The sequence below is a fragment of the Oryctolagus cuniculus genome, chromosome 14, assembly GCF_051225735.1.
Source record: "Oryctolagus cuniculus isolate XC-2025 breed Fujian yellow rabbit chromosome 14, ASM5122573v1, whole genome shotgun sequence".
NCBI classification, from domain to species: domain Eukaryota; kingdom Metazoa; phylum Chordata; class Mammalia; order Lagomorpha; family Leporidae; genus Oryctolagus; species Oryctolagus cuniculus.
This window is the reverse complement of record NC_142880.1, coordinates 87,601,977-87,622,331: the sequence shown is the minus strand read 5'-3', so window position 1 is coordinate 87,622,331 and position 20,355 is coordinate 87,601,977. Positions and strand designations below refer to the sequence as shown.

Here is a 20,355-nt window from a genome sequence, read left to right as displayed (position 1 = left end):
TCACAGACTTACAGGGGCCATAACAAGGTGGAGGAAACACCATTTTAAGTAGCAGGGAGAATCTATTTGCCAAGGACGGATAGTGTAGTTTCCACGTTTGTGTAGAAAATTCTGAAAGATCATGAAAAAGTAGGAGGGAGCTAGCCCCAGCCAACTTCCAGCTCCTCTCTGCAGGGTACAAACACTGCCTGAGCACTCTAAGGAATTCCATGAAGAAAGAAGCCTCACTGTCTTGGACAGCTGTTTATTTGGGTAATTGACAAAACACAGGAGTGTTCTTTAAAAGTAAATGGTGAACCCTGCTCAAGGCAGATAGATACTTAAACCTAGTAAAATCTCTGGGTTACAAACATAGTTCAAGAGTCATTACAAAAGTAGTTTCCTGCCAAGAATGGAAAAAATTTAGCTTAACTTTGTAGGTTATCTGGAATTTAAATAAATAAGTTTTTAAAATAGTAAATAGTGGTCAGGGCCAGTGCTGTGGTGTTGTGGGCTAAGCCTCTGCCTGAGGGCTGGCATCCCATATGGGCACTGGTTCTAGTCCCGGCTGCTCCACTTCCAGTCTAGCTCTCTGCCACGGCCTGGGAAAGCAGTAGAGGATGGCCCAGGTCCTTGGGCCCCTGCATCCACGTGGGAGACTAGGAGAAAGCGCCTGGCTCCTGGCTTGGGATCAGCTCAGCTACAGCAGTTGCAGCCATTTGGGGAGTGAACCAGCAGATAGAAGACTTCTCTGCCTCTGCCTCTCTGTAATTCTGCCTCTCAAATAAATAAATAAATCTTTTTTCAAAAAAATAAAGGGGGAGGGAGTAAATGGTGGCTGTCAGAGACACCTAGGTTGTGTTCTTCAGTACCCATTAGCTCACCTCTGGGGCTTTTCCATTTTCTTCTACTTTCTTTGCCTGAAAGCCAACTTCTCCCAGAGAATCCTTCTACTTAGCAATGTCATTTCAGGACTAAAGTTCTAAATGTGAGTGAAGCCTTAGACAAGAGACCCACGGCACTGATGGTACTTATAAATACCAACAGCTCAGGATAGTATTAGAAAGATCAAATCAAAGGGACATCAAGAGAGGCTACACAGTCCACACCACATTCAGAACATGCAGGATCTGACACCAGAGGCCCAGCCGTGGGTCCTGATAGCGCAGGTGCAGTGACCGGAGACGGGGAGCAAGCAGAAGTAGGCAGGGCCCATTCAGGTTGCCCGCAGGAGGCTCACTGCATAGTGGGGGGACGCAGATGGCATGCATTCTACAAACATCCACTCCGGAAAAGTTGCTGTACTGGGCACTGTGGTGAACCCGAAGAGCAGTCCACCAGAATTCTCTCTCTAAAAAGGGTTAAAACGCTAAAGCAACAAATCCAGCTCTGAAGTTGAGTATTACAATGTCCACTAAAGAAGCTATTATCTCATTGCTTCATCCAAGGCTCCCAGGTAGTACACAATAAAGTGTTCCAAGAGCACAAAATTTGTCACAATTTTTTCTAGGCTTAGACATTAAGTAACAATGTTGCCACATCTGACAGTCCAATTATTGCAAAATCTCACTCATGTGGGCCAATCCTCATCATGAGACAACACACACACACACACACACACACATGCATAAAGAATTCACCACAGATACGGTATTTTCTTGGTCAAAAGAAATTATATATTAAATTGTATATTTTTATTTTTGAGTCCCTACAAATATTTTAATTTTACTTTTATGCAGTCACTGAGTATTTTAAATAAAAATATTCTATGAATACCAAATTGTAAAAGATATACTATAAACACTTATGCATATACTACCCCATTAATGGTATATATGGAGCTCCCTATAGAGTGCTTTCAAATCCCTTGTCTTTTACTGCCTCCTGTTAAGTAACCTTAGTGATAAGCTTGCTTCCTGTGCATCTTTTACACTTTCACTATGCATGTTTATATTCAGCAACGTCATGATATACTGTTTCACATCCTTTTAATTTTACTATGTAAATGTTTTTATCCAGAAGTTGCTTTTAGCTCTGGTTCATCACTACTACATTTTTGAGGATCATGCCTACTGATGCATGCATCCTCATCATTTTACCTGGTGTATAATACTTCACTGTGATTCTATCATTGCTTTGATAGGCAGCTGGGAGGGAGGAAGGGAAGAGTATGACAACTTTAACTTCAAGGAGAATGTCAGGCAAAGGGCTGAAAGAATCTAGGATCAAGGTCTCAGTGCGTGGCTACTCTTCCATGGGATATGCAGCTACAATAAATCAGTATAGGAAGCTGGAGTGCAGGAGCGGGTAAGACCGGGGATCCTATGTGGAGTTATTTGGCTATTTAATAACATCTTCCCTTGACTTCTTTTGTCTATTGCTCTTTGTATCTTAAAAAAGATCACACTGCCTTTGCAAATTTTAAAACGTACAAGAAACAAGAAGGTTGTCATCTGAGTTTTTATCAAAATAAATGTAAACTACAAATTATTTTTAGATAGAGCAGTTTGCTTTCTCAGACTTACAAGTAATAAAAAGAGCATATGTTCTGTATTCTTTTATTTGTGAAAGCTTTAATTTAAATGTTTTTATGACTCTAAAAATTATCTTTCAACTTAAGACAATACTCAAAAAACATCTCACAAACTTTAAGTTTCAGAATGATGAAAATGCAATTTAAGGTATTATCCTTCAAGACACACAAATTAGAAGCAGATCTACTGAAATAAGGCACTGTCTTCCCAAAGTACAATGTTTCTGACAAGTTCAATCACATTACCATGGAACCAAAGACAATGAGGAAAAGAAACATGGTACTGTGTGTGCTTGCTGTTAGTGTGTAGAAGGACTCAGCAGAACAGCAGGGCCAAATTCCCAATCTTTCTGGAAGAATGCTCAAAAAATCTGAAAGCGTTTATGCAGGAGGCATTTGTACAGTCAATAAACTAAGAAAGCCTTAACAGTTTTAATAATCAGGTACCATGATGTGGGCTAACAGTTACAGCTAATAAGGATACACTTGTGCCCTTCTTCATTAGATTGGCATTCAAATCGCTGCAGCATTCATTTTAAAAAAAAGTATTTTCTTTACAAGTCATAAAAGAGGCTTGCATGAGCAGAATAATGACTGGCATTCTGTATGGTGTCACAGAAAATATAGAGTGGCATTGGTTCCGCAACAGCTATATCAGGCATCATTAATTCTTTGGGGAGTATTTGTACTTAATAGAAAATATAAAATGCCATATTTATTTTTGGTTTGCTTCACTTGGAAGTATTAATTGTTCCATAGCTCACTAAAACAAAGGTAGCTCTGTGTTGACCTATCTCATCACCTGGATAATCAACTGATTTTTATTAGGAAAGGTGTTTCTAAATGAGTCATGTAATTCTAACTTTCTCCAACTATGAGCTCAAAGCAAGGTCTTCAAACAAACTTACTTCATATCCCTTTTTTATTAAAGAGTTCATTCTCTCACACAGAAGAAAAACATTTTCTTTCATCAGCATGTATTTTTACATCAGCTCATGGCTATCAGTTAACATCACTAGCATTCAGACTTATTCAAGTGCAGAAAGAGAAAAAGCCTTATATTTGCTAACTAGCATGATTCTTATAAGACTTATTGGAAATGCACTAATACGATAACTCAGAAACAGGAAGAAGAGAGAAAAAACCTGAAGGAAAAACTATTGTAAAGAATAAAAGCAAGATTTGATCACCGTTTTAGTTTTCATAAAAGGATTAGAAGAAAAATGTAGGGTATTTAATAAATAAAATAAAAGTAAAAATCTCAAAAAGTGAGATTTTTCCCATAAAAATGTTTCACATAGCTTCATTTCTATGTGTCTTATTTGTCATTATGATGGGAAATATCAAAAGCTTAGACTCTCCCAAAGTTTAGGCAAGAGAATCTCCTAATCCTGAAAGAGAAGTTGGAAGAATTTAATTCTAGGCATGTTTTCTATGGCAAACTAGAATAAATTAGCATACAGAAATGGAAACTGGGAGCTGATGACAATTTATCTGGCACATTCCCTAACGATAATGAGCCAGTGTCCATCTAACAGCCTAAACTTGTATAAAAAGCAGGAAGCAACACGCATAACCAAATGTTCACAGCTAATGAATATTAGGTTCCTACACACAAAGGCTGAGAAGCACCAGACTTTAGCCAATAGCCAATAGAGTGAATCCTATTTTGCAAAGGTCACCAAATATTTTTTCTAATCCTCCATGATGAGATTTGCAGAAACATAACTCAAACATTTTTTTTTAAAGAACTCCCCAATCTGGTAAACTTATTTAATATAAATCAGACACCTAATGCAAATACTTCTAGACCAGCCATTACACAGCACCAGTTGATAACAAATCTACCTTAAATGTAGTGGTCTACTAAGGGCAGTTAAATACATTCTGCAACTCTGTAATGAAAAATACTATGACTGATGCAAATATATTATTGGCTTTAAAAATGGCTGGAACACATTATAAGGAAGTCAAGTCCAAGTTCATAAATCTATCATGTTAATATAAGAGCATTACCTGAATCAGGATTAGCTGATAATACCTTCCATCAATTCAAATGCAAATGTACATAATTTACTCTGCATAAAATCCATGGTGTAAAGAACAATCACGGATTTCCAGAACATACAGATGAGTGCTCATTCTTGATTCAGATCAATTTATACTATCTTCACATATAATAGAATTTCTAAAATGACATTCTCCCAGGAATATGCATTTTCATTTGCAAACTTCGTAAGGAACCCGAGAAGTTATCATGAAATCGTTACTATTTGACTTTTCCAAATAAATTCAAAGTTTTTTGTTTTCTTAATTCTATGTATTATCATTAATTTTTTAATTGCCAATAAAAACCCAATAAGTCAGAGAACAACCCACATTAGGAACTATGCCAAAAGAAAACAAGGGAACAGAGTACTACTACTTACAGACTTCCTCTTCGGGGCAAACTCAGCTCCTTCTGCAAAAGAAAGAAAACACATACAGGAGATGTTCCATCAACCTCAGACTACCAGGACACCGAATGGATAACATAACATGTACCATCCTTCATTATGGTTGATTTGTCATTTTCTATACAGAAAAGATTTTAACGCTGGATCCCTTCTTACATTGTCCCTTTTACACCATGCATCTAAGGTACAAACACAGTTTATCTGAATTCCAGAGGACACAAAGCATCAATCCCCTCAAAACAACTACAGTAAAATACTATGTTGAGCTACACAGACTATAATTAAGCCCACGGGAAATCTGAGTAACCAAAGGACTTAACCAAACAGGAAACAGACATGAGAAGCAGGAGAAATTTTACAGAGTTGTAATTAAATGAAAGGTGAGCTGAAAAGGGCAATCAAATCAGAAATAAATTCGTCCAAGACAGGTGGAGACTACAGATTATACTTTATTATTTTTTTTTAAAAAGATAAAGCAAAAGGTTTCCTCTGGTATTACTTCTCAAAACACACGTAATTTATCATTTGGGCTATTGAAAAGTAGATTCAAGAGCCTGTAAGAGGTAACCAGACAGCCACAAAAATTACTGCAATGTCTGCATCTTAAAAGAGTACTCCGACATTTATCTCAAATGAGGAACAGAACTTCCCTAATAATCACAAAGAGGCTATAGGAAAACCATAGAAACAAACCAAGCGAACAAAACTGGATTCAGAAAGATGTCCAGCCACGAATGAAGTTTTTAGAAGCCCACCTACTCAAGAGTGGTTACTCGACAACAATGGTAATAGAATAGAGAGCAATGAGTTTCTGACTATTTAAACAACAACAAAAAAAAAATGGAGTGCACTATAAATTCAGCAGATCCAGTTGGATCCATTTGGTTATTCATTACTGTGATTCTACTTTTTGCCTTTCAGGAGCTCAAACACTATATTTTGAAAGGTGTCCCTTCCTCGCCACCCTCTTCCCCAGTTTCAAACTCAGCTTTCCTGTGTCCGATTTTTACTGGATCCTTAAATGTGTGGAATGAACAGCAGGCTCAGATGTCACTTGTAAACAGTGCAGTTCACTCCAGCATGGCTTATACAAAACGGCCGTGGGGGCATCAGAGGAGAGGGAAGGAAAACTTTGATACGTTGCCTTAAATTCAGGATGCCTGACTTCTTAACTGGCAAACCTGTTTCCACGGCAGGGTTATATTAATCACATCCCTGTCTAATAGCGAGAGGAACAATCTACAATTTGAGGAATGAAGTATCATCTTCTTCCTCTCAATAGCTAACATTTTCTTTTTGAGGGCAGCAGGGTTCAGGGACAATGTGCTTTCTTTGCTTTGCTTTGTTTTCTCTCTAATCCCTGACTACCCCCAAGAAATTATAGTGTTTGGCGAATCTGGCTCCCTGAGTCTGAAAAATAAGTATACCTTCATTTACCAAAGACTTCACAGACAAGGGAATGTCTCTGGCCAAGGCAGTTTTCCTTTAGAACCGAACTGTTCATAGAAAACCATGCAGCAATTGTCTACATGTGTAACTTTGGTTATGACAAGCACTGAGAAATTAATTTTGTATGCATGTTGAAACAAGAGAACTTTCTGTGGCACAGCAAGTAAAGCTGACACCCGTGACGCCTCCATCCAACATTGGCGCAACAGTTCAAGTCCCAGCTCTTCCAGTTCCAAGCCAGCTCCCTGCTAATGCACTGGAAAAGCAGAAGATGGCCAAACACTTGGGACCTCCATCCAAGAGGCAGATCTAGTTGGAACCCTAGGCTCCTGGCCTCAGCCTGGACCAGTCATGGCTGTTATGGCCATTTGGGGAGTGAACCAATGTGTGGACGATCTCTCTCTCTTTCTCTACCTCCCTCCCTCCCTCCCACACAGTCTACCTTTCAAAAAAAAAAAGAACTCACTAGAAGCAGCAGCTCACTGGATCTTTTCCTTCATAAAGAAAGTAAAACCTGTTGCATACCAAAAGGGCTAAGCCCAAATTGGGTAACTCTGCTCTGTCCAGTTGATTGGACATCAGCATAAAAGATACTGGAGGTGTTGCCATTAATAACAAAAAAATAAATAAGTCAGATGTTACTGCAACTAAGTGAGTCTAAGTAAACAGATCACCCAGAAGACAGAACAGGGAACAGGACACAGGCATGAGTCCAACAGCTCAATCAATCATATTCTACACCAAATGACCTGACCATAACCTGGCAGCTTGTCTCTAAGGAAAAGCTGCTGAAACAGTGAGATAAGGATAAAAAACCAACTCTGTTTCTAATCAGAAGTCTTTCCAGCAGGGCCAGAATTCTGAGTTCTAAACAAGGGGAAAGGTTACAGTGGGTAACCCAGGGCTGCAGCTCCATGGGACGGTGGCTCAGATGCCTAGGCTCGGAGCAGAGGACATTTAATCGGCCACTGTCAACTGACCTGAAGCCATCACGCTAACCAAGCTGAAGGAGCTAATCCACCTGACGCCTTCAGTGTCAGGCTCAGGCCTGGAAACTCAATTTGGTAGCAAATTGGAATCAGATGTGATGGTAATAAAGTGAGAGAAATGAATGTGCTGTGGCCAAGACCTTGTGAACAGTGGCTGCAACAGTCTGCAGCTATCAGTTGCAAACTGAGTATGGGCACCACAGGCTGATAAATGCGCACTGGCCAGACACCAAGGAACAGCATCCAGGCACGGCACTGCCAAAGCCCCGACGGCACTTCGCATACTTGTCCTCATTTTGTTTTCTTAATATCAGCATAAGGTCACCACCACGTGCTCAGATAATTAGATCAGACTTGCGGCATGGGTCGGAGTCAGACACCAAAGCTTGTGGAACGTGTGTGCAAATGTCAGTGGCAGGTAAGAATTAGAGAAAGGAAGAAGGACGGGAAAAGGGACGAAAAGGGCAAGAAGTAGCCAGCTGAGCTAAACACTTATCGCTGGGTTAAAGACTTAATATACTTAGGAAGACTGAAAACGGTTTCAATTATCTTGACTGATATTGACGACTCAGCGCCTTTAATATTCCTTAGAGTCCCTGCGGAGCAGTATTTGCTTCATACCAAATCCTCAGCCCCCTTTCCCAAAGTGCTAACGAGCAAATACTCATGCTGAAAATAAAGCCGCAGTAAAGTTAACCATTTCTGAGAACCCTGTTATCTCCTCGAGGTCTCTCAAGAAGATCTGAAGGTACCAAAGGGGTTTTTGAAACCAGGAAGAGAATTCATGGAGAGTCGAGGAACACCAGAGGGACAAACAAGTGAATCTGCCCCTCTCTCCCCGCATGCTCAGCTCCAAAAGAAAATACCTTGTTTCTTTCTTGAAGACAGTAAATAGCTACTTTGACATGTACGATGTCCACAGTCACTTTCTATTTATTTATTGCATTTGGTAAGAATTTAACAGTGACGCCTACACAAATAAAACAATATGGCTACACATGTCACATGTGTCCGGAGAATCACTGAGGTATTCTTTGTCACTGACAGGCCAAAGTATGATTTAAAGGAGAAAGCTAGGGCTGGGGTTGCAAGGGGTGGTTTGAGCTGCTGTATCCCTATCAGAATGCCTGTTCGATTTTCGGTTGCTCTGTTTCTCATCCAGCTTCCTGCTAATGCACCTGGAAAAGCAACTGATCATGGGCCAAGTACTTGGATCTCTGCAACTCACACAGGAGACCCTGATGGAGTTCCTGGCTCCTGGCTTAGGCCTGGCCCAGTCCCGCCTGTTGAGGGTCTTTGGGGGGTGAACCAGCAGATGGAGATCACTTTCTCTCTCTCTGTCTCTCTCTCTCTGTTACTCTGCACTTTGAATAAACAAATAAACCTTTAAGAAAAGAGAAAGGAGGAGTATTGAAGTTGAAATAGGGGCTGGCATTGTGGAGTAGCAAGTAAAGCTGCCACCTGCAGCACCAGCATGCCATATGGGCAATGGTTCAAGACCTGGTTGCTCCACTTCTCATCCAGCTCTCTGATAATGCACTCGGGAAAGCATGGAAGATGGCCCAAGTCCTTGGGCCCCTGCACCTACATGGGAGATCCAGAAGAAGCTCCTGGCTCCTGGCTTTGGTCTGGCCCAGTTCTGGCCATTGAAACCATCTGGGGAGTGAACCACCAGATGGAAGATCTCTCTCTGTCTTTCCCTCTCTCTCTGTAACTCTGCCTTTCAAGTAAATATATAAATCTTTTTTTAAAAGTTGAAATAATATATAACAATACTTCAAAAGAAATCATGGATAATTGAATTAAAAGATGAGTTTAATGGAGGGCATTTAGCTAATTGTTAAGAGGCCAGTATTGGCCGGCACCGCAGCTCACTAGGCTAATCCTCTGCCTGCGGCGCCGGCCCCCTGGGTTCTAGTCCCGGTCGGGGCGCCGGATTCTGTCCCGGTTGCTCCTCTTCCAGTCCAGCTCTCTGCTATGGCCCGGGAGTGCAGTGGAGGATGGCCCAAGTGCTTGGGCCCTGCACCCGCATGGGAGACCAGGAGAAGCACCTGGCTCCTGGCTTCGGATCAGCGTGGTGCGGCGCAGCGGCCACTGGGGGATGAACCAACGGCAAAGGAAGACCTTTCTCTCTGTCTCTCTGTCTACTCTGCCTGTCCAAAAAAAAAAAGAGGCCAGTATCCCCACATCAGAGCCCTTGAGTTCCAGTTCTGCCTCCACTCTCAATTCCAGCTTCCTGCTAACACACCTGAGAGGTAGCAGGTGATGGCTCAGTAGTTGGGGCCCTGCCACAGGCATGGGAGACCTGGACTGAGCTCCTGATTTTGGCCTGGCACCAACCTGCCTACTGCAGGCATTTGAGGAATAAATCTGTAGATAGAAGATCTGTCTCTTTGTTTCTCTGCTTTTCAAATAATTATTTTAAAATATTTATTTTGACAGAAAAAAATTGAAACCCATGCATAGTTTTTTCATAATATGCATTTCCAGGACAACTGAAAGAAGCCACACACATACTCTCTCCTCTAAGTGGCAGAGCTTAATCCTCCTCCGTTAGGGGGACTGGGGCCTCGGGACTCATTCCCAAAGCCCGCAGCAGAGAACAGGAACAATGGCAGCATCACAGTGGGGAAGTCACGTGACCAACAGCAGCATCACCAGCAGCCAGCTGTGCTGCCGTCAGGTGCCCGCCGAGAAGACGTGCAAGGGACTTTCCGCCCCTGCGGATTCTCCCAAAAAATCCCCAAACTCGGGTCGACCCATGAAAGAGCATTAGGCAAACCCAAACGGAGGGGAGTTCTACAAAACATCTGTTGAGCACTCTGCAGAACTGCCGCGGCTGTGAAAAACCAGGAAAAATCCCCAAACTCACAAATCAGAGGAGACCAAGGAGACAGGACCACTGAAGGCAATGCGGGGTCTTGGATTGGATTCTGGGTCGGATAAAGAGCGTTAGTGCAGAACCTGGTGACACCCAAATAAAACAGTGTAGCTTATAGTTCTGGTTGTGATAAAGACATTAGGTTATATAGTATGTCCTCATTAGGGGAGCAAGGGAAAGGGTATGGAGGAACTGTTGGGACTATCTCCCAACTTTCCCATAAATCCAAAATTACTCTAATTTTGTTTAAAGTGTATCAAAATGGGGAGGCAGGGAAAAATGAAGATTGGCAGGTACACGGGTGAATGGAGAATGAAAGAAACAAATAGATGTCCAAATATACTAAGCTTATTTTAGGGTAATACTTGAAATCAACTTTTGAGGGAATTAAAGAAATCATCTAGCTAAGAGAAGACTGTGGTTAGGATCAGCAGTGAAGATGTGAAAAGCCTTAGGGTTGAACAGAGTTTTTACAGAAGTTTATAAAAGAATGACTTGTAGGGCATGAAAGAGAAAACCGGGAAATGTCTACAGTCTTCGGCCTGGGCAAAGAGAGTCGGTCTTGTTTGGACACATGATGTTCAAGGTGTCTGTCCAGAATTATTCCAGGTAGAAGTTTCCAAACAGTCCACTCTGTGTAGGAATCTAAGTTCAAGAAAGAGGTCAGGGCTGGAGAGAAATTTTGGACATCACCACGTCAGATGGCCCATAAAGCCGTGAGGTGGGATGAGCTAAAAGTACAGGTGGAGGAAGCAGGAGACCTTCAGGACCAAGGCAAACACACCCCTTTACCACTCGAAATCAAGAACTGAAATCAGTGTACCAGAGAGGCTGTCTGCACACTACCCCCAAGTCATGAACACAGGTGTCTACTGACAGATGCATGGGTCTGTAAAATGTGGCAGAGATCCACAATCCCGAAAACCCAGGAAATCTGCTCATTTCCCACAACACATGGATGGACCTAGAGACCACTGTGTGGTGATGGCACTTACAACAGACAGGCTGGTAGAAGGAGTGGGTAAAATGGTGGGTGCCGGAGGCTGCAGGGGGCACAGGGGCAGGTAATAGGCAAAGGACAGGCTTTGGTCAAGGCGACAAAGCTAGAGTTAGCATAGGAGGAGGAGCCCTGCTGATCGATTGCACAGCAAAGTGAAAGCAATTCATGCATATTTTGAAATAGCTAAAAAGATTGTCAATGTTCTCAGCAAAGAAATGGTAAATATTTGAAGGGATGGCTATATGATGCAGCCTCATCCGATCAGTCCACAGTAAACATCCAAGTCCTGAAACATCCCACGGATCCTCAGACCTAAATGCAGTTATATTTGCCAATGTAAAATTAAAGTGTTACAAAGAAAATGGAAAAGAGAGGACCGTGCCACATATGGTTCAATGGTCTGTTTCACTACAAAGCAGCTGAGGGCCTTTGAAATAATACAAACTGAAGGAGGCTTGACAAGTAAAAATCTCTTCAGCTGGCCAGATGTCAGCACTCTTTAAGGCGCAGGATGGTTAGGCAAACCAAGCCAGAAGATGGGTAGGAATCAGGAAACTAAATGTAGAGAATGCAGCCACATCCGGCAAGGACCAGGTAGCAAACCTCTGCCCCCTAGCAGCCTGGGGAGCCTGGCCTCCAGGAAGCATCCACCAGTGCCTGCACTTTTCCCTCAGGCCGGGCAGGTCCCTGTGAATGTCAGCCTGACCACACCTGGGGCTCTGCCCCAGCTGCCAAGTAGGCAAGAGAAAGGAACACGGGCTCCCTTCTTTAGCACAGTGGGCAGCAGGGCCAAGGGAACCAAGATACAGACGCCGGGAGTGACTACAAAAATGGACAGGGAATTCAGAAGTTGGGCAACTTTTGCCTCCCCCACTCCTTCCATCAAAAACCTGGTCCACGAATAGAGTGGCAAGGTCCAGCCTATACCATTTCCTCACCACCACCCAGATACCAGCAGATTTCAAGTTCTTGTGCTCCCCTGCTGTCATCTTTCGTGCACCGGTTAACAGTGGTCCCAGTCTGTCATGGTCAGTTACTGCAAGTAATTTAGGGAAACAGTTCAGTGAGCCGGGATGTGTCAGCCAGTGGATCAAGAATTGTTAGGGACACATAACAAGAAAAACAAAATACGTTGAAAAGCTAGTTGGGAAACACACACACACACACACACACACACAAAAGAGCTAATGCAGGTACAAGATCACACACACAGCATAACTTGAATGTGTAAATGCCAACGGGGAGAGAAAATAAAAGGGCATGGAGATAATTCAGCCCCCGCCGTGGCTCTGTGGCCTGGCCACACATTACTGTCTCCAGGACGTTTTTAAAGCACCAATCTGGGCCCACCCCTACAGATCCCGCCAAGCCTTTGCATTCACTCTTTATTAGAAGTTAACACTTTCCAGTCCTCTTCAGGATTATTAGTTTTTTTATTTATTTATTTATTTGACAGGCAGAGTGGACAGTGAGAGAGAGACAGAAAGGTCTTCCTTTGCCGTTGGTTCACCCTCCAATGGCCGCCGCGGCCGGCGCACCGCACTGATCCGATGGCAGGAGCCAGGAGCCAGGTGCTTTTCCTGGTCTCCCATGGGGTGCAGGGCCCAAGCACCTGGGCCATCCTCCACTGCACTCCCTGGCCACAACAGAGGGCTGGCCTGGAAGGGGGGCAGCCTGGACAGAATCCGGCGCCTCAACCGGGACTAGAACCCGGTGTGCTGGCGCCGCTAGGCGGAGGATTAGCCTAGTGAGCCGCGGCGCCGGCGGGGATTATTAGTTTACAAAAACCTTTTGCCTTTGGGGTTTGCTTTAGAGAATATTAATTTTCTAGAAGTCGTTGCTGTAGTGGAGTTTTAGAATGGTTGCTATTCCCCTCAGCAAGTGGGAAGTGTTGTGGGAAAAGGAAGGTTACCTGAAATCCAACTCTCTCTACCGGAGAGAGTGTAAAATTAGCTATGGTGGAGGCCTATCCAGGCATTGGTTAAAGAAATGCTTTGGTCCCCATTTTTCTGGTTTTCATTTCTAAGAGTCACTTGGAATGCAGAAGGAGGGGACAGAAAAGCTCCCTGCGTGGTACCAGGTCTTACATGTAGGCTTGACAGTGCATCAGAAAGAGGCCAGAGTGGCTGACATTCAAACAACCCTTGGACAATCCAGCAAGCTGTCCATAGAACACATGGTTTTCTACATAAATACAGTAGAATAGGAGCTTGCGTTTAGCTTAGCCATTAAGACGCCTGCCTCCCACATCAGTATCTGGGTTCAGTTTCTGTTTTGAGCAGACGCTGGGAGGCAACAGTGATGGCTCAAATAGTTAGGCTCCTGCTACCCACCTGGTGTCCCTGGATTGAGTTCCCAGCTCCTGGCTTTGGACTCCGGTCCAGCCTTGGCTGTTGCAGGCAACTGGGTGGTGAACCAGCAGTTGGGAGCTCCCTGGCACGCTCTCCCTCTTTCTCTTTGCCTCCCTCTCTGGCTATCTGTCTTCCTCTCAAATGATCTTTAGGGTAGACTAAAGCTGGAACATCAGTAGGGAGATCCCTGCAGAAAGGCCTGCACACTGAAACCATTCACCCTCTAAGATGTCCGGGAAATCCTAGTGGGAAATGTCGAGGAGGTGGGGAATCCTAATGGATCTTCCCTTTTTGTAGGTTTCATTTGATTCTATTTTTGTATCTATAATCCTAATATAATTTGATATGTATGCTTGTGCTTTAAAACAAAAATCTAAAGTAAACTGTAAAAATTCCAAAATCACATAGCTGGAGTGAGTGTTGTGGAACATCAAGTTAAGCTGCCACTGGGGACAGCTGCATCCCATATCAGGTAACCTGGGATCCATTCCCACCTCTGCTTCCAATTCAGCTCCTTGCTAGTGCGCCTGAGAGGTGGCAGATGACGGCTCAATTACTTGGGTCCCTGCCACCCACGTAGGAGACCAGGATGGAGCTCCTGGCTCCTGGGTTCATCCTGGCTCAGCTCTGGCTTTTGCAGTCATCTGGGGAGTGAACCAGCAAATGGAAGCACTCTCTCTCTCTCTCTCTCTGCCTCTCGCTCTCTGTTGATAGCTTCTCTATCAGGAAGCTGATAGCAAGGGTGGCAGAGAAAACAGATGGGTACAAACTGGGTCCTGGGCACTATCTTCCAAATAGTGGATCTAACATTGCACATACATAGGCTTCCAAACAAATAAGTAATAAAAAATGCATATTTACTTTCTTTGAAAAGTGGAGAAGAAAGTAACTACCTTCTCCCTTTCTGTCAAGTTGTTTCTTTTACCATGAACCCAGACACCACAACAATTGTCCTCAAAGTTCTCGAAGTTTTTTCTACGAAGTTTCTTAATCAAGATGTGGGAATCTATTTCGGTCGTGCAAGATCTCATAAACTGAGTCTCTGTATAAGCTTCATAATGCAGTCAACTGGCTTCCCACAGAAGTACACAGGAGAGAAGCAACCGACCAGAGACAGAAAGCAGGAACAGGTAACGTGAAAATCTGAACCAATATCACTGGTCCCAATTTTTCCCCCCACAGTCCAGAGAGTGGATCTGAATGGGGATACGAGGGAGTGAGAAGAGAGACTTGAATGAATGCACAAGCCAGGAGCGCTGGCACAGAGAGTAACAAAAAGGGGAGGTGTCGGTTTTTCCCCAAGGAAGAAGGAAGGTGCGGGTGAAACCAGGTATTTTTGAAGAGCAGCAGAGTCCAACTCACAAGTTTTGCCCTTTCAGTAACACAGAAGGCAAAAATCTCCTGCAAGGGTGAAGGCAAGGGCACATTTAGGGATTAAAGCAAGCAAAATGGGTTTCCTTTATTCAATCACACACATTTTAGTACAGGTCGATACGGCAGATGCTGTTCCAGGCACTGGGGAATAAAGGACATCACTTACTGTAAAATATAGTGTGAAAAGGCCTGGAATAGAGGTTTCTACAAACTATGCACTATACACGGGGAGGGGGTGTGGAGAATCGTCAGTCACCTTTGAGGAAGGTCAGAACTGTTGTTTGCCCAATACTGCTCACTGCAATAAAAGCGGGTGGGGCTGACAGTAGGCTCAATCTCTGATTGTTAAACTAGTAACCAAGCTCATTTGCCTAAGGTCAAAGTGAAGGGTTGAATGATGGCATGAGAGCAGATCTGGGTAGACAAAGCACAAAATGATGTTTGTCAGGGCTCCTGGGAGTGAATGTCCTCCCCCTCCCCCTCACTCAAGAGGGGTCCTAAGAGAGAAGGGGCAGTAGCCCCAGGAAGCTGATAGCAAGGATGGCATAGCAAACAGATGGGTGCAGACTGGGTCCCGAGTGCTATCTTCCAAATAGTGGATCTAACACACATACATGGGCTTTTGGGGTATAGGACCCTATCATACACCCAAATCAACCAGTTTAACTTGTGTTTTCTCTTCCTAACAATTCAAACATCTCCCATTGACAAGCTCCGTGCATCTGCTTGCTCTTCTGCAATGTCTACGAGGCAGCCAGGCAGCCTCAGGAGCAGCAGAGGATGGGGATTCCATACGAACAGGTGCGGTAGGGTAGGGTGCGGTGAGGCAATGCCTAAGTCTTAGGAAGCTCCGCAGGGCCGGAGCAGAGGAGAGGGAAAACCCAACACACGAGGAGAATGGAAGCAGAGAGAGATGCCCTTCTCCTACAGGCAAAGGGGAGCTCATGGGATTTTACATCAGAGAACAACACGATCAAACTGGCATGGTGAAAAGGATCACTCTGGCATTAGAGAGTAGAGCGGCTCACAGAGGGCGAGATCGCAGGGACATTAGAAGGCTCTTTTCGTCCTTTATTTCTTCATACTAATCAATGTACTCGGCATAGGGTTAATCTCATGAATATAAAAATTAACTGAAGGTTGATCTCCAAAAAATAAGAATGGGAAAGGAAGAGGGGGGAAGAAGAAAGGCTGGAGTGTGGGTGAGAGGAAGGTGGCGGGGGGCGGGGAAGAGCCATCATGTTCTCAAATATGTATATATTAAATGCATGGTTGTATTCCTTAAACAAAATAACTTAAAAAAAAAAAAAGACTTATCAATTTGAAAGGCAGAGTGACAGAGAGATAGGGACCCCTGCCCAGATAAAGAGAGAGAGAGAGAAGAGAGATCTTGCACCTGCTGGCTCACTCCCTAAACGCCTGCATCAGTCCGCACTAAGCCAGCCCATGAGCAGCCTCCCCACTCACACCAGCAGGGAACTGGATCAGGAGTCAAGTAGAGGTCCAGTCGTGATATAGCAGGTGAAGTCACCCCCTGTGATGCTGCCATTCAAGTCCCAGCTGCTCCACTTCCAACCCAACTCCCTGCTAATGCAGTTGAAAAAGCAGAAGATGTCCCAAGTGTTTGGCTCCCTGCCACTAACATGGGAGACCTGGATGGAGTTCCTGGCTCTAGGCTTCAGCCTAGACCAGCCCTGGCTGTTGTAGCCTTTTGGGAAGGGAGCCAGTAGGTGGAATATCAATCTCTCTTTCACTCTCTCCCGCCCTCCCTCTCTCTCTTCATCCCCCTCTCCCTCTCTCCTTCTCTCATAGCTCACCTTTCAAACAATTTTTTTTAAGTGAGGTACTCAATCCCAGGTACTCCGATATGGGACGTGAGCATCCCAAGAGGAAAAGTAACCAGCTGTGCCCCAGGCTTATTCAGGAAGCATGGCTGAGGGTCAGGATCAAGGCAGAGGCAGGAGGATGGACAGGGGTCAGATTCAAGTGAGCAATGTGTGTAGGACGCACAGGAATAGAGAAGAAACTGAACTTCCAGGAAGGTTTAAGACACCTGCGGTGCAGCTAAAGGCACTGTGTCATCAGAAATGAGGAAAAGAGATGGTCTGGAAGCTCCGAGGGCTTTTGGATGCTAAGTAACTGAAATCTGAAACTGGAGCAAGGGATGGCCAAAAAGCAAAACAAAACCGCTGAAGGACTCAAGGTAGACCAGATGGTCCCTGACAAGCAGGAACACAAGATTGTTGCTCCCCCTCTTCGTGGAGGAACGACACTAAACCCTGCCTAGGCTTCATATCCGAGTCACGGCACCATTATGTTGCTCCCCCTCTTCGTGGAGGAACGACACAGGATCCTGCGCTGTTCTTTCGTCTGCTCGGCCCTTCCCGGGTTTGCTGCTGGTTCTTCCCGGGTTGGCTACCGACCCTTCCACTTCCGTGGAAGGGCGGTTCCCCCTGCCACATTCCCCACTTCCGTGGGGGAGCGGCACACCTCCGGCCGGCTCTCTCGGGGGCTGCACAGGTGTTCCCCTTAGATGTTCCCCTTAGATGTTCCTGGTGCATGCCGTCTCTCTCCTCCTTTATAGTCCTCCTCCACCAATCCTAACTCGGCTGCCCACACGCCGAGTACGCTGCTCTCCTCCAATCAGGAGTAGGTCCTACAGTTTATTGGTTGAACTGGAGGCAGCTGCGTAGAAGCTGTTTTCTCCTCTCCCAGCGCCATATTGTGGGAGAGCAGATGCATAGAATAAGTCTTAATTCCAGTAACTTAGTCTAGTCCGAGTTGCTCCCAGTTGCTCCCCACAAAGATAAAGTCACCCATTAAAACAATAGTAGTCTTTACTTGCATGAAAAGTGAAATATCAATCATGCAAACTCCTTTTCACTTCAAAAAATTTTTGCAATTGATGGAAATTGTTTTTCTTTGCTAAACTCATCTGTCTTCATCAGCTTCATAATGGTATCTACTGACTCCAGGGTGACATACTTATCTGTTTACTCTTCACTGTTATTCTCAGTTTACAGACGAAAACACTGAGGAACAGATAGGTTAAGTCCCAAAGCTGGTAAACAGCTTAGCTTGTCTTTGAATTCACATGTACTGGACGCTGGAGTATTTTAATTATTTTCCATCAATAAATAAATGATTTGAGGCAGGGCAATTGGCTCAGCAGTTAAGTCACCACTTGAGACACCTGCATCCCATATTAGAGTCCCAACTACCCAGCTTCAGACCCATTTCCTGCTAATGTGCACCCTGGGAGATAGCAGCTGATGGCTCAAGTGCTTGGGTCGCTGCCACCTACATGGGAGACCTGGATGGAGTTCCAGATTCCTGCCTGGCCAGCACTGGCTATTGCACGCATTTAGAAAGCTGGCACTGTGGCGTGGTGGGTAAAGCTGCCACCTGTAGAGCTGGCACCCCATATGGACGCTGGTTCAAGTCCCAGCTGCTCCACTTCCGATCCAGCTCTGCTATGGCCTGAGAAAGCAGTAGATGGCGGCCCACGTGCTTAGGCCCCTGCACCTGTATAGGAGACCTGGGAGAGGCTCCTGGCTCCTGACCTCAGATCGGCTAAGCTCCGGCTATTGTGGCCATTTAGGGATCTTTTAAAGTAGAAAAAAAAAAAAAAAAGTAAAAAGTCAAATAATCAGCTCCACCCAGGTAAATGAGCAAGTTTTCTTTCCAGGCAATAACCACAGATTTTGATGCTTCATAAAATGTGTGTGTGTGTGTGTGTGTGTGTGTATTATATAATATAACCTTGATGTAAAAAGTCAAGCTTGGAAATCAACCATAGGTATACTTACCGTATTCCAAGTCAGTATCATCCAGGGGCAATCTGCCCCTGAACTCAAAGTTTATATGCTTCCTTGTAGGTCTTGGCTGAGGAATGACTAGTACAGATAGGAGTAACAGCTCCAGTATGTTGAGTGTTCACTACACAGCAAGTGAAGTGTGTTTATTATCCTAATATTAATAGCTTCCAGCCAGTCACACTGCATTTTGTGTGCTTACTTTATTCTAAAGTACAAAAGAACTGCCTCTTTCAAGCATAAGATTCCATGTCATTTTTAAAATTAAGGGACAGTTTTGATCAAATTAGAGAAGCCAGAGTTCTTCATAACAAAAGAGACTAAAACAGTAAATACATGATCAACAGAACTTAAAGCTAAAAAAAAAATCTTTATGTAAGTCAATTGACTATTTGATAGTGATTAAACAGAGAAGGGCAGGCATTGTGGTGTAGTAGGTTTAGGCATCATACTGGAACACCAGTTCAAGTCCTGGATGTTCCACTGCTAACGTGTGTGGGAGACCATTGACGGTTCAAGTACTTGGTCCCTGGTGCTCATGTGGGAGACCCAGATGGAGTTCATGGGTCCTGAATTCAGCCTGGCCCAATCTCAGGGCTTGTGGTCACTTGGGGAGTGAACCAGCAGATGGAAAATCTCTCTCTGTCACTGTACCTTTCAAATAAAAAAGTAAGTATCCCAATTAGGTGAGGTCCCCAGGGTGCCAGAGAAGAGCTCTGAGAGAGGAAACCCTGGTTCAATTGAAGAGCAAGCCTGCCTGACCCTTCTTTCTCCTCCACTTTAGAACTTCAGAATGCTGACCTGGGCGTGATTTTGCCAAACAACCTGAAGATTCAAAGCCAACTGGGCTTCAGAGAAATCACTCGCCTTCTTACAATTCAGTCACAAAAGAAGACCAAACATCAGTGCTAGATATTTAGAGTTCAACTGCCATTGGACAATGCAAATCTATGGATCTTTCTGGATTGCTACAAAATTAAAGTCATCAAGGAAAAGTCTTGAGCTTGTCTTTTTTCCTTAGAACAGATTTATGAAATCTCCTGATAAATACGCGTATCAGCCCTGCCACTTAACTATGTTTCTTGTTCCTCAGAAAAGCCTGCGGCCCACGGTGAGCCGAGATAAAAAGGCAACACCACACAGCTGTGCCCCATGAGTCTCCGCAATTCTTTTTCAGTTCTTCCATCTATTACCAGCAAATTACAGTAAATTCAAAATATTGATCTGCACACCCCTATATGGGAAGAAAGTTACCATTGACTTTTATTGCTTATTGTTGGGTCCAATTCTCTGGAATCAATAAAAGCTACAATGTTCATAAGCTTCTAAAAAGCTAGTTAATATAGTGGATATGAGACACCTTTTAAAATCACTATAAATCCATAGGGTTCTTCAACACAACAGTGGCCAACTTCTTCAGTGTTCAAAAGCCTGACTGGATTTTAGAATCTTCGCATTACCCAGGAAAATGCCCTGAGACTGCAGTGAATATCAATAACAGGAAATAAGAACTAAGCAATTAGTAGGA

General features: G+C 44.1%; 1 protein-coding gene across 11 annotated transcripts in view; it reads right to left on the bottom strand.

Moving 5' to 3' along the window:
- MAST4 (microtubule associated serine/threonine kinase family member 4) overlaps positions 1 to 20,355 on the bottom strand; it is a 623,464-nt gene that overhangs the window by 279,355 nt on the left and 323,754 nt on the right. For all 11 annotated transcript variants that reach the window (XM_051853670.3, XM_051853672.3, XM_089313239.1 and 8 more), the window contains one exon: positions 4,942 to 4,973. In XM_051853670.3, coding sequence (XP_051709630.3) covers positions 4,942 to 4,973 — 32 coding nt within the window. The remainder of the gene's footprint in view (positions 1 to 4,941; positions 4,974 to 20,355) is intronic.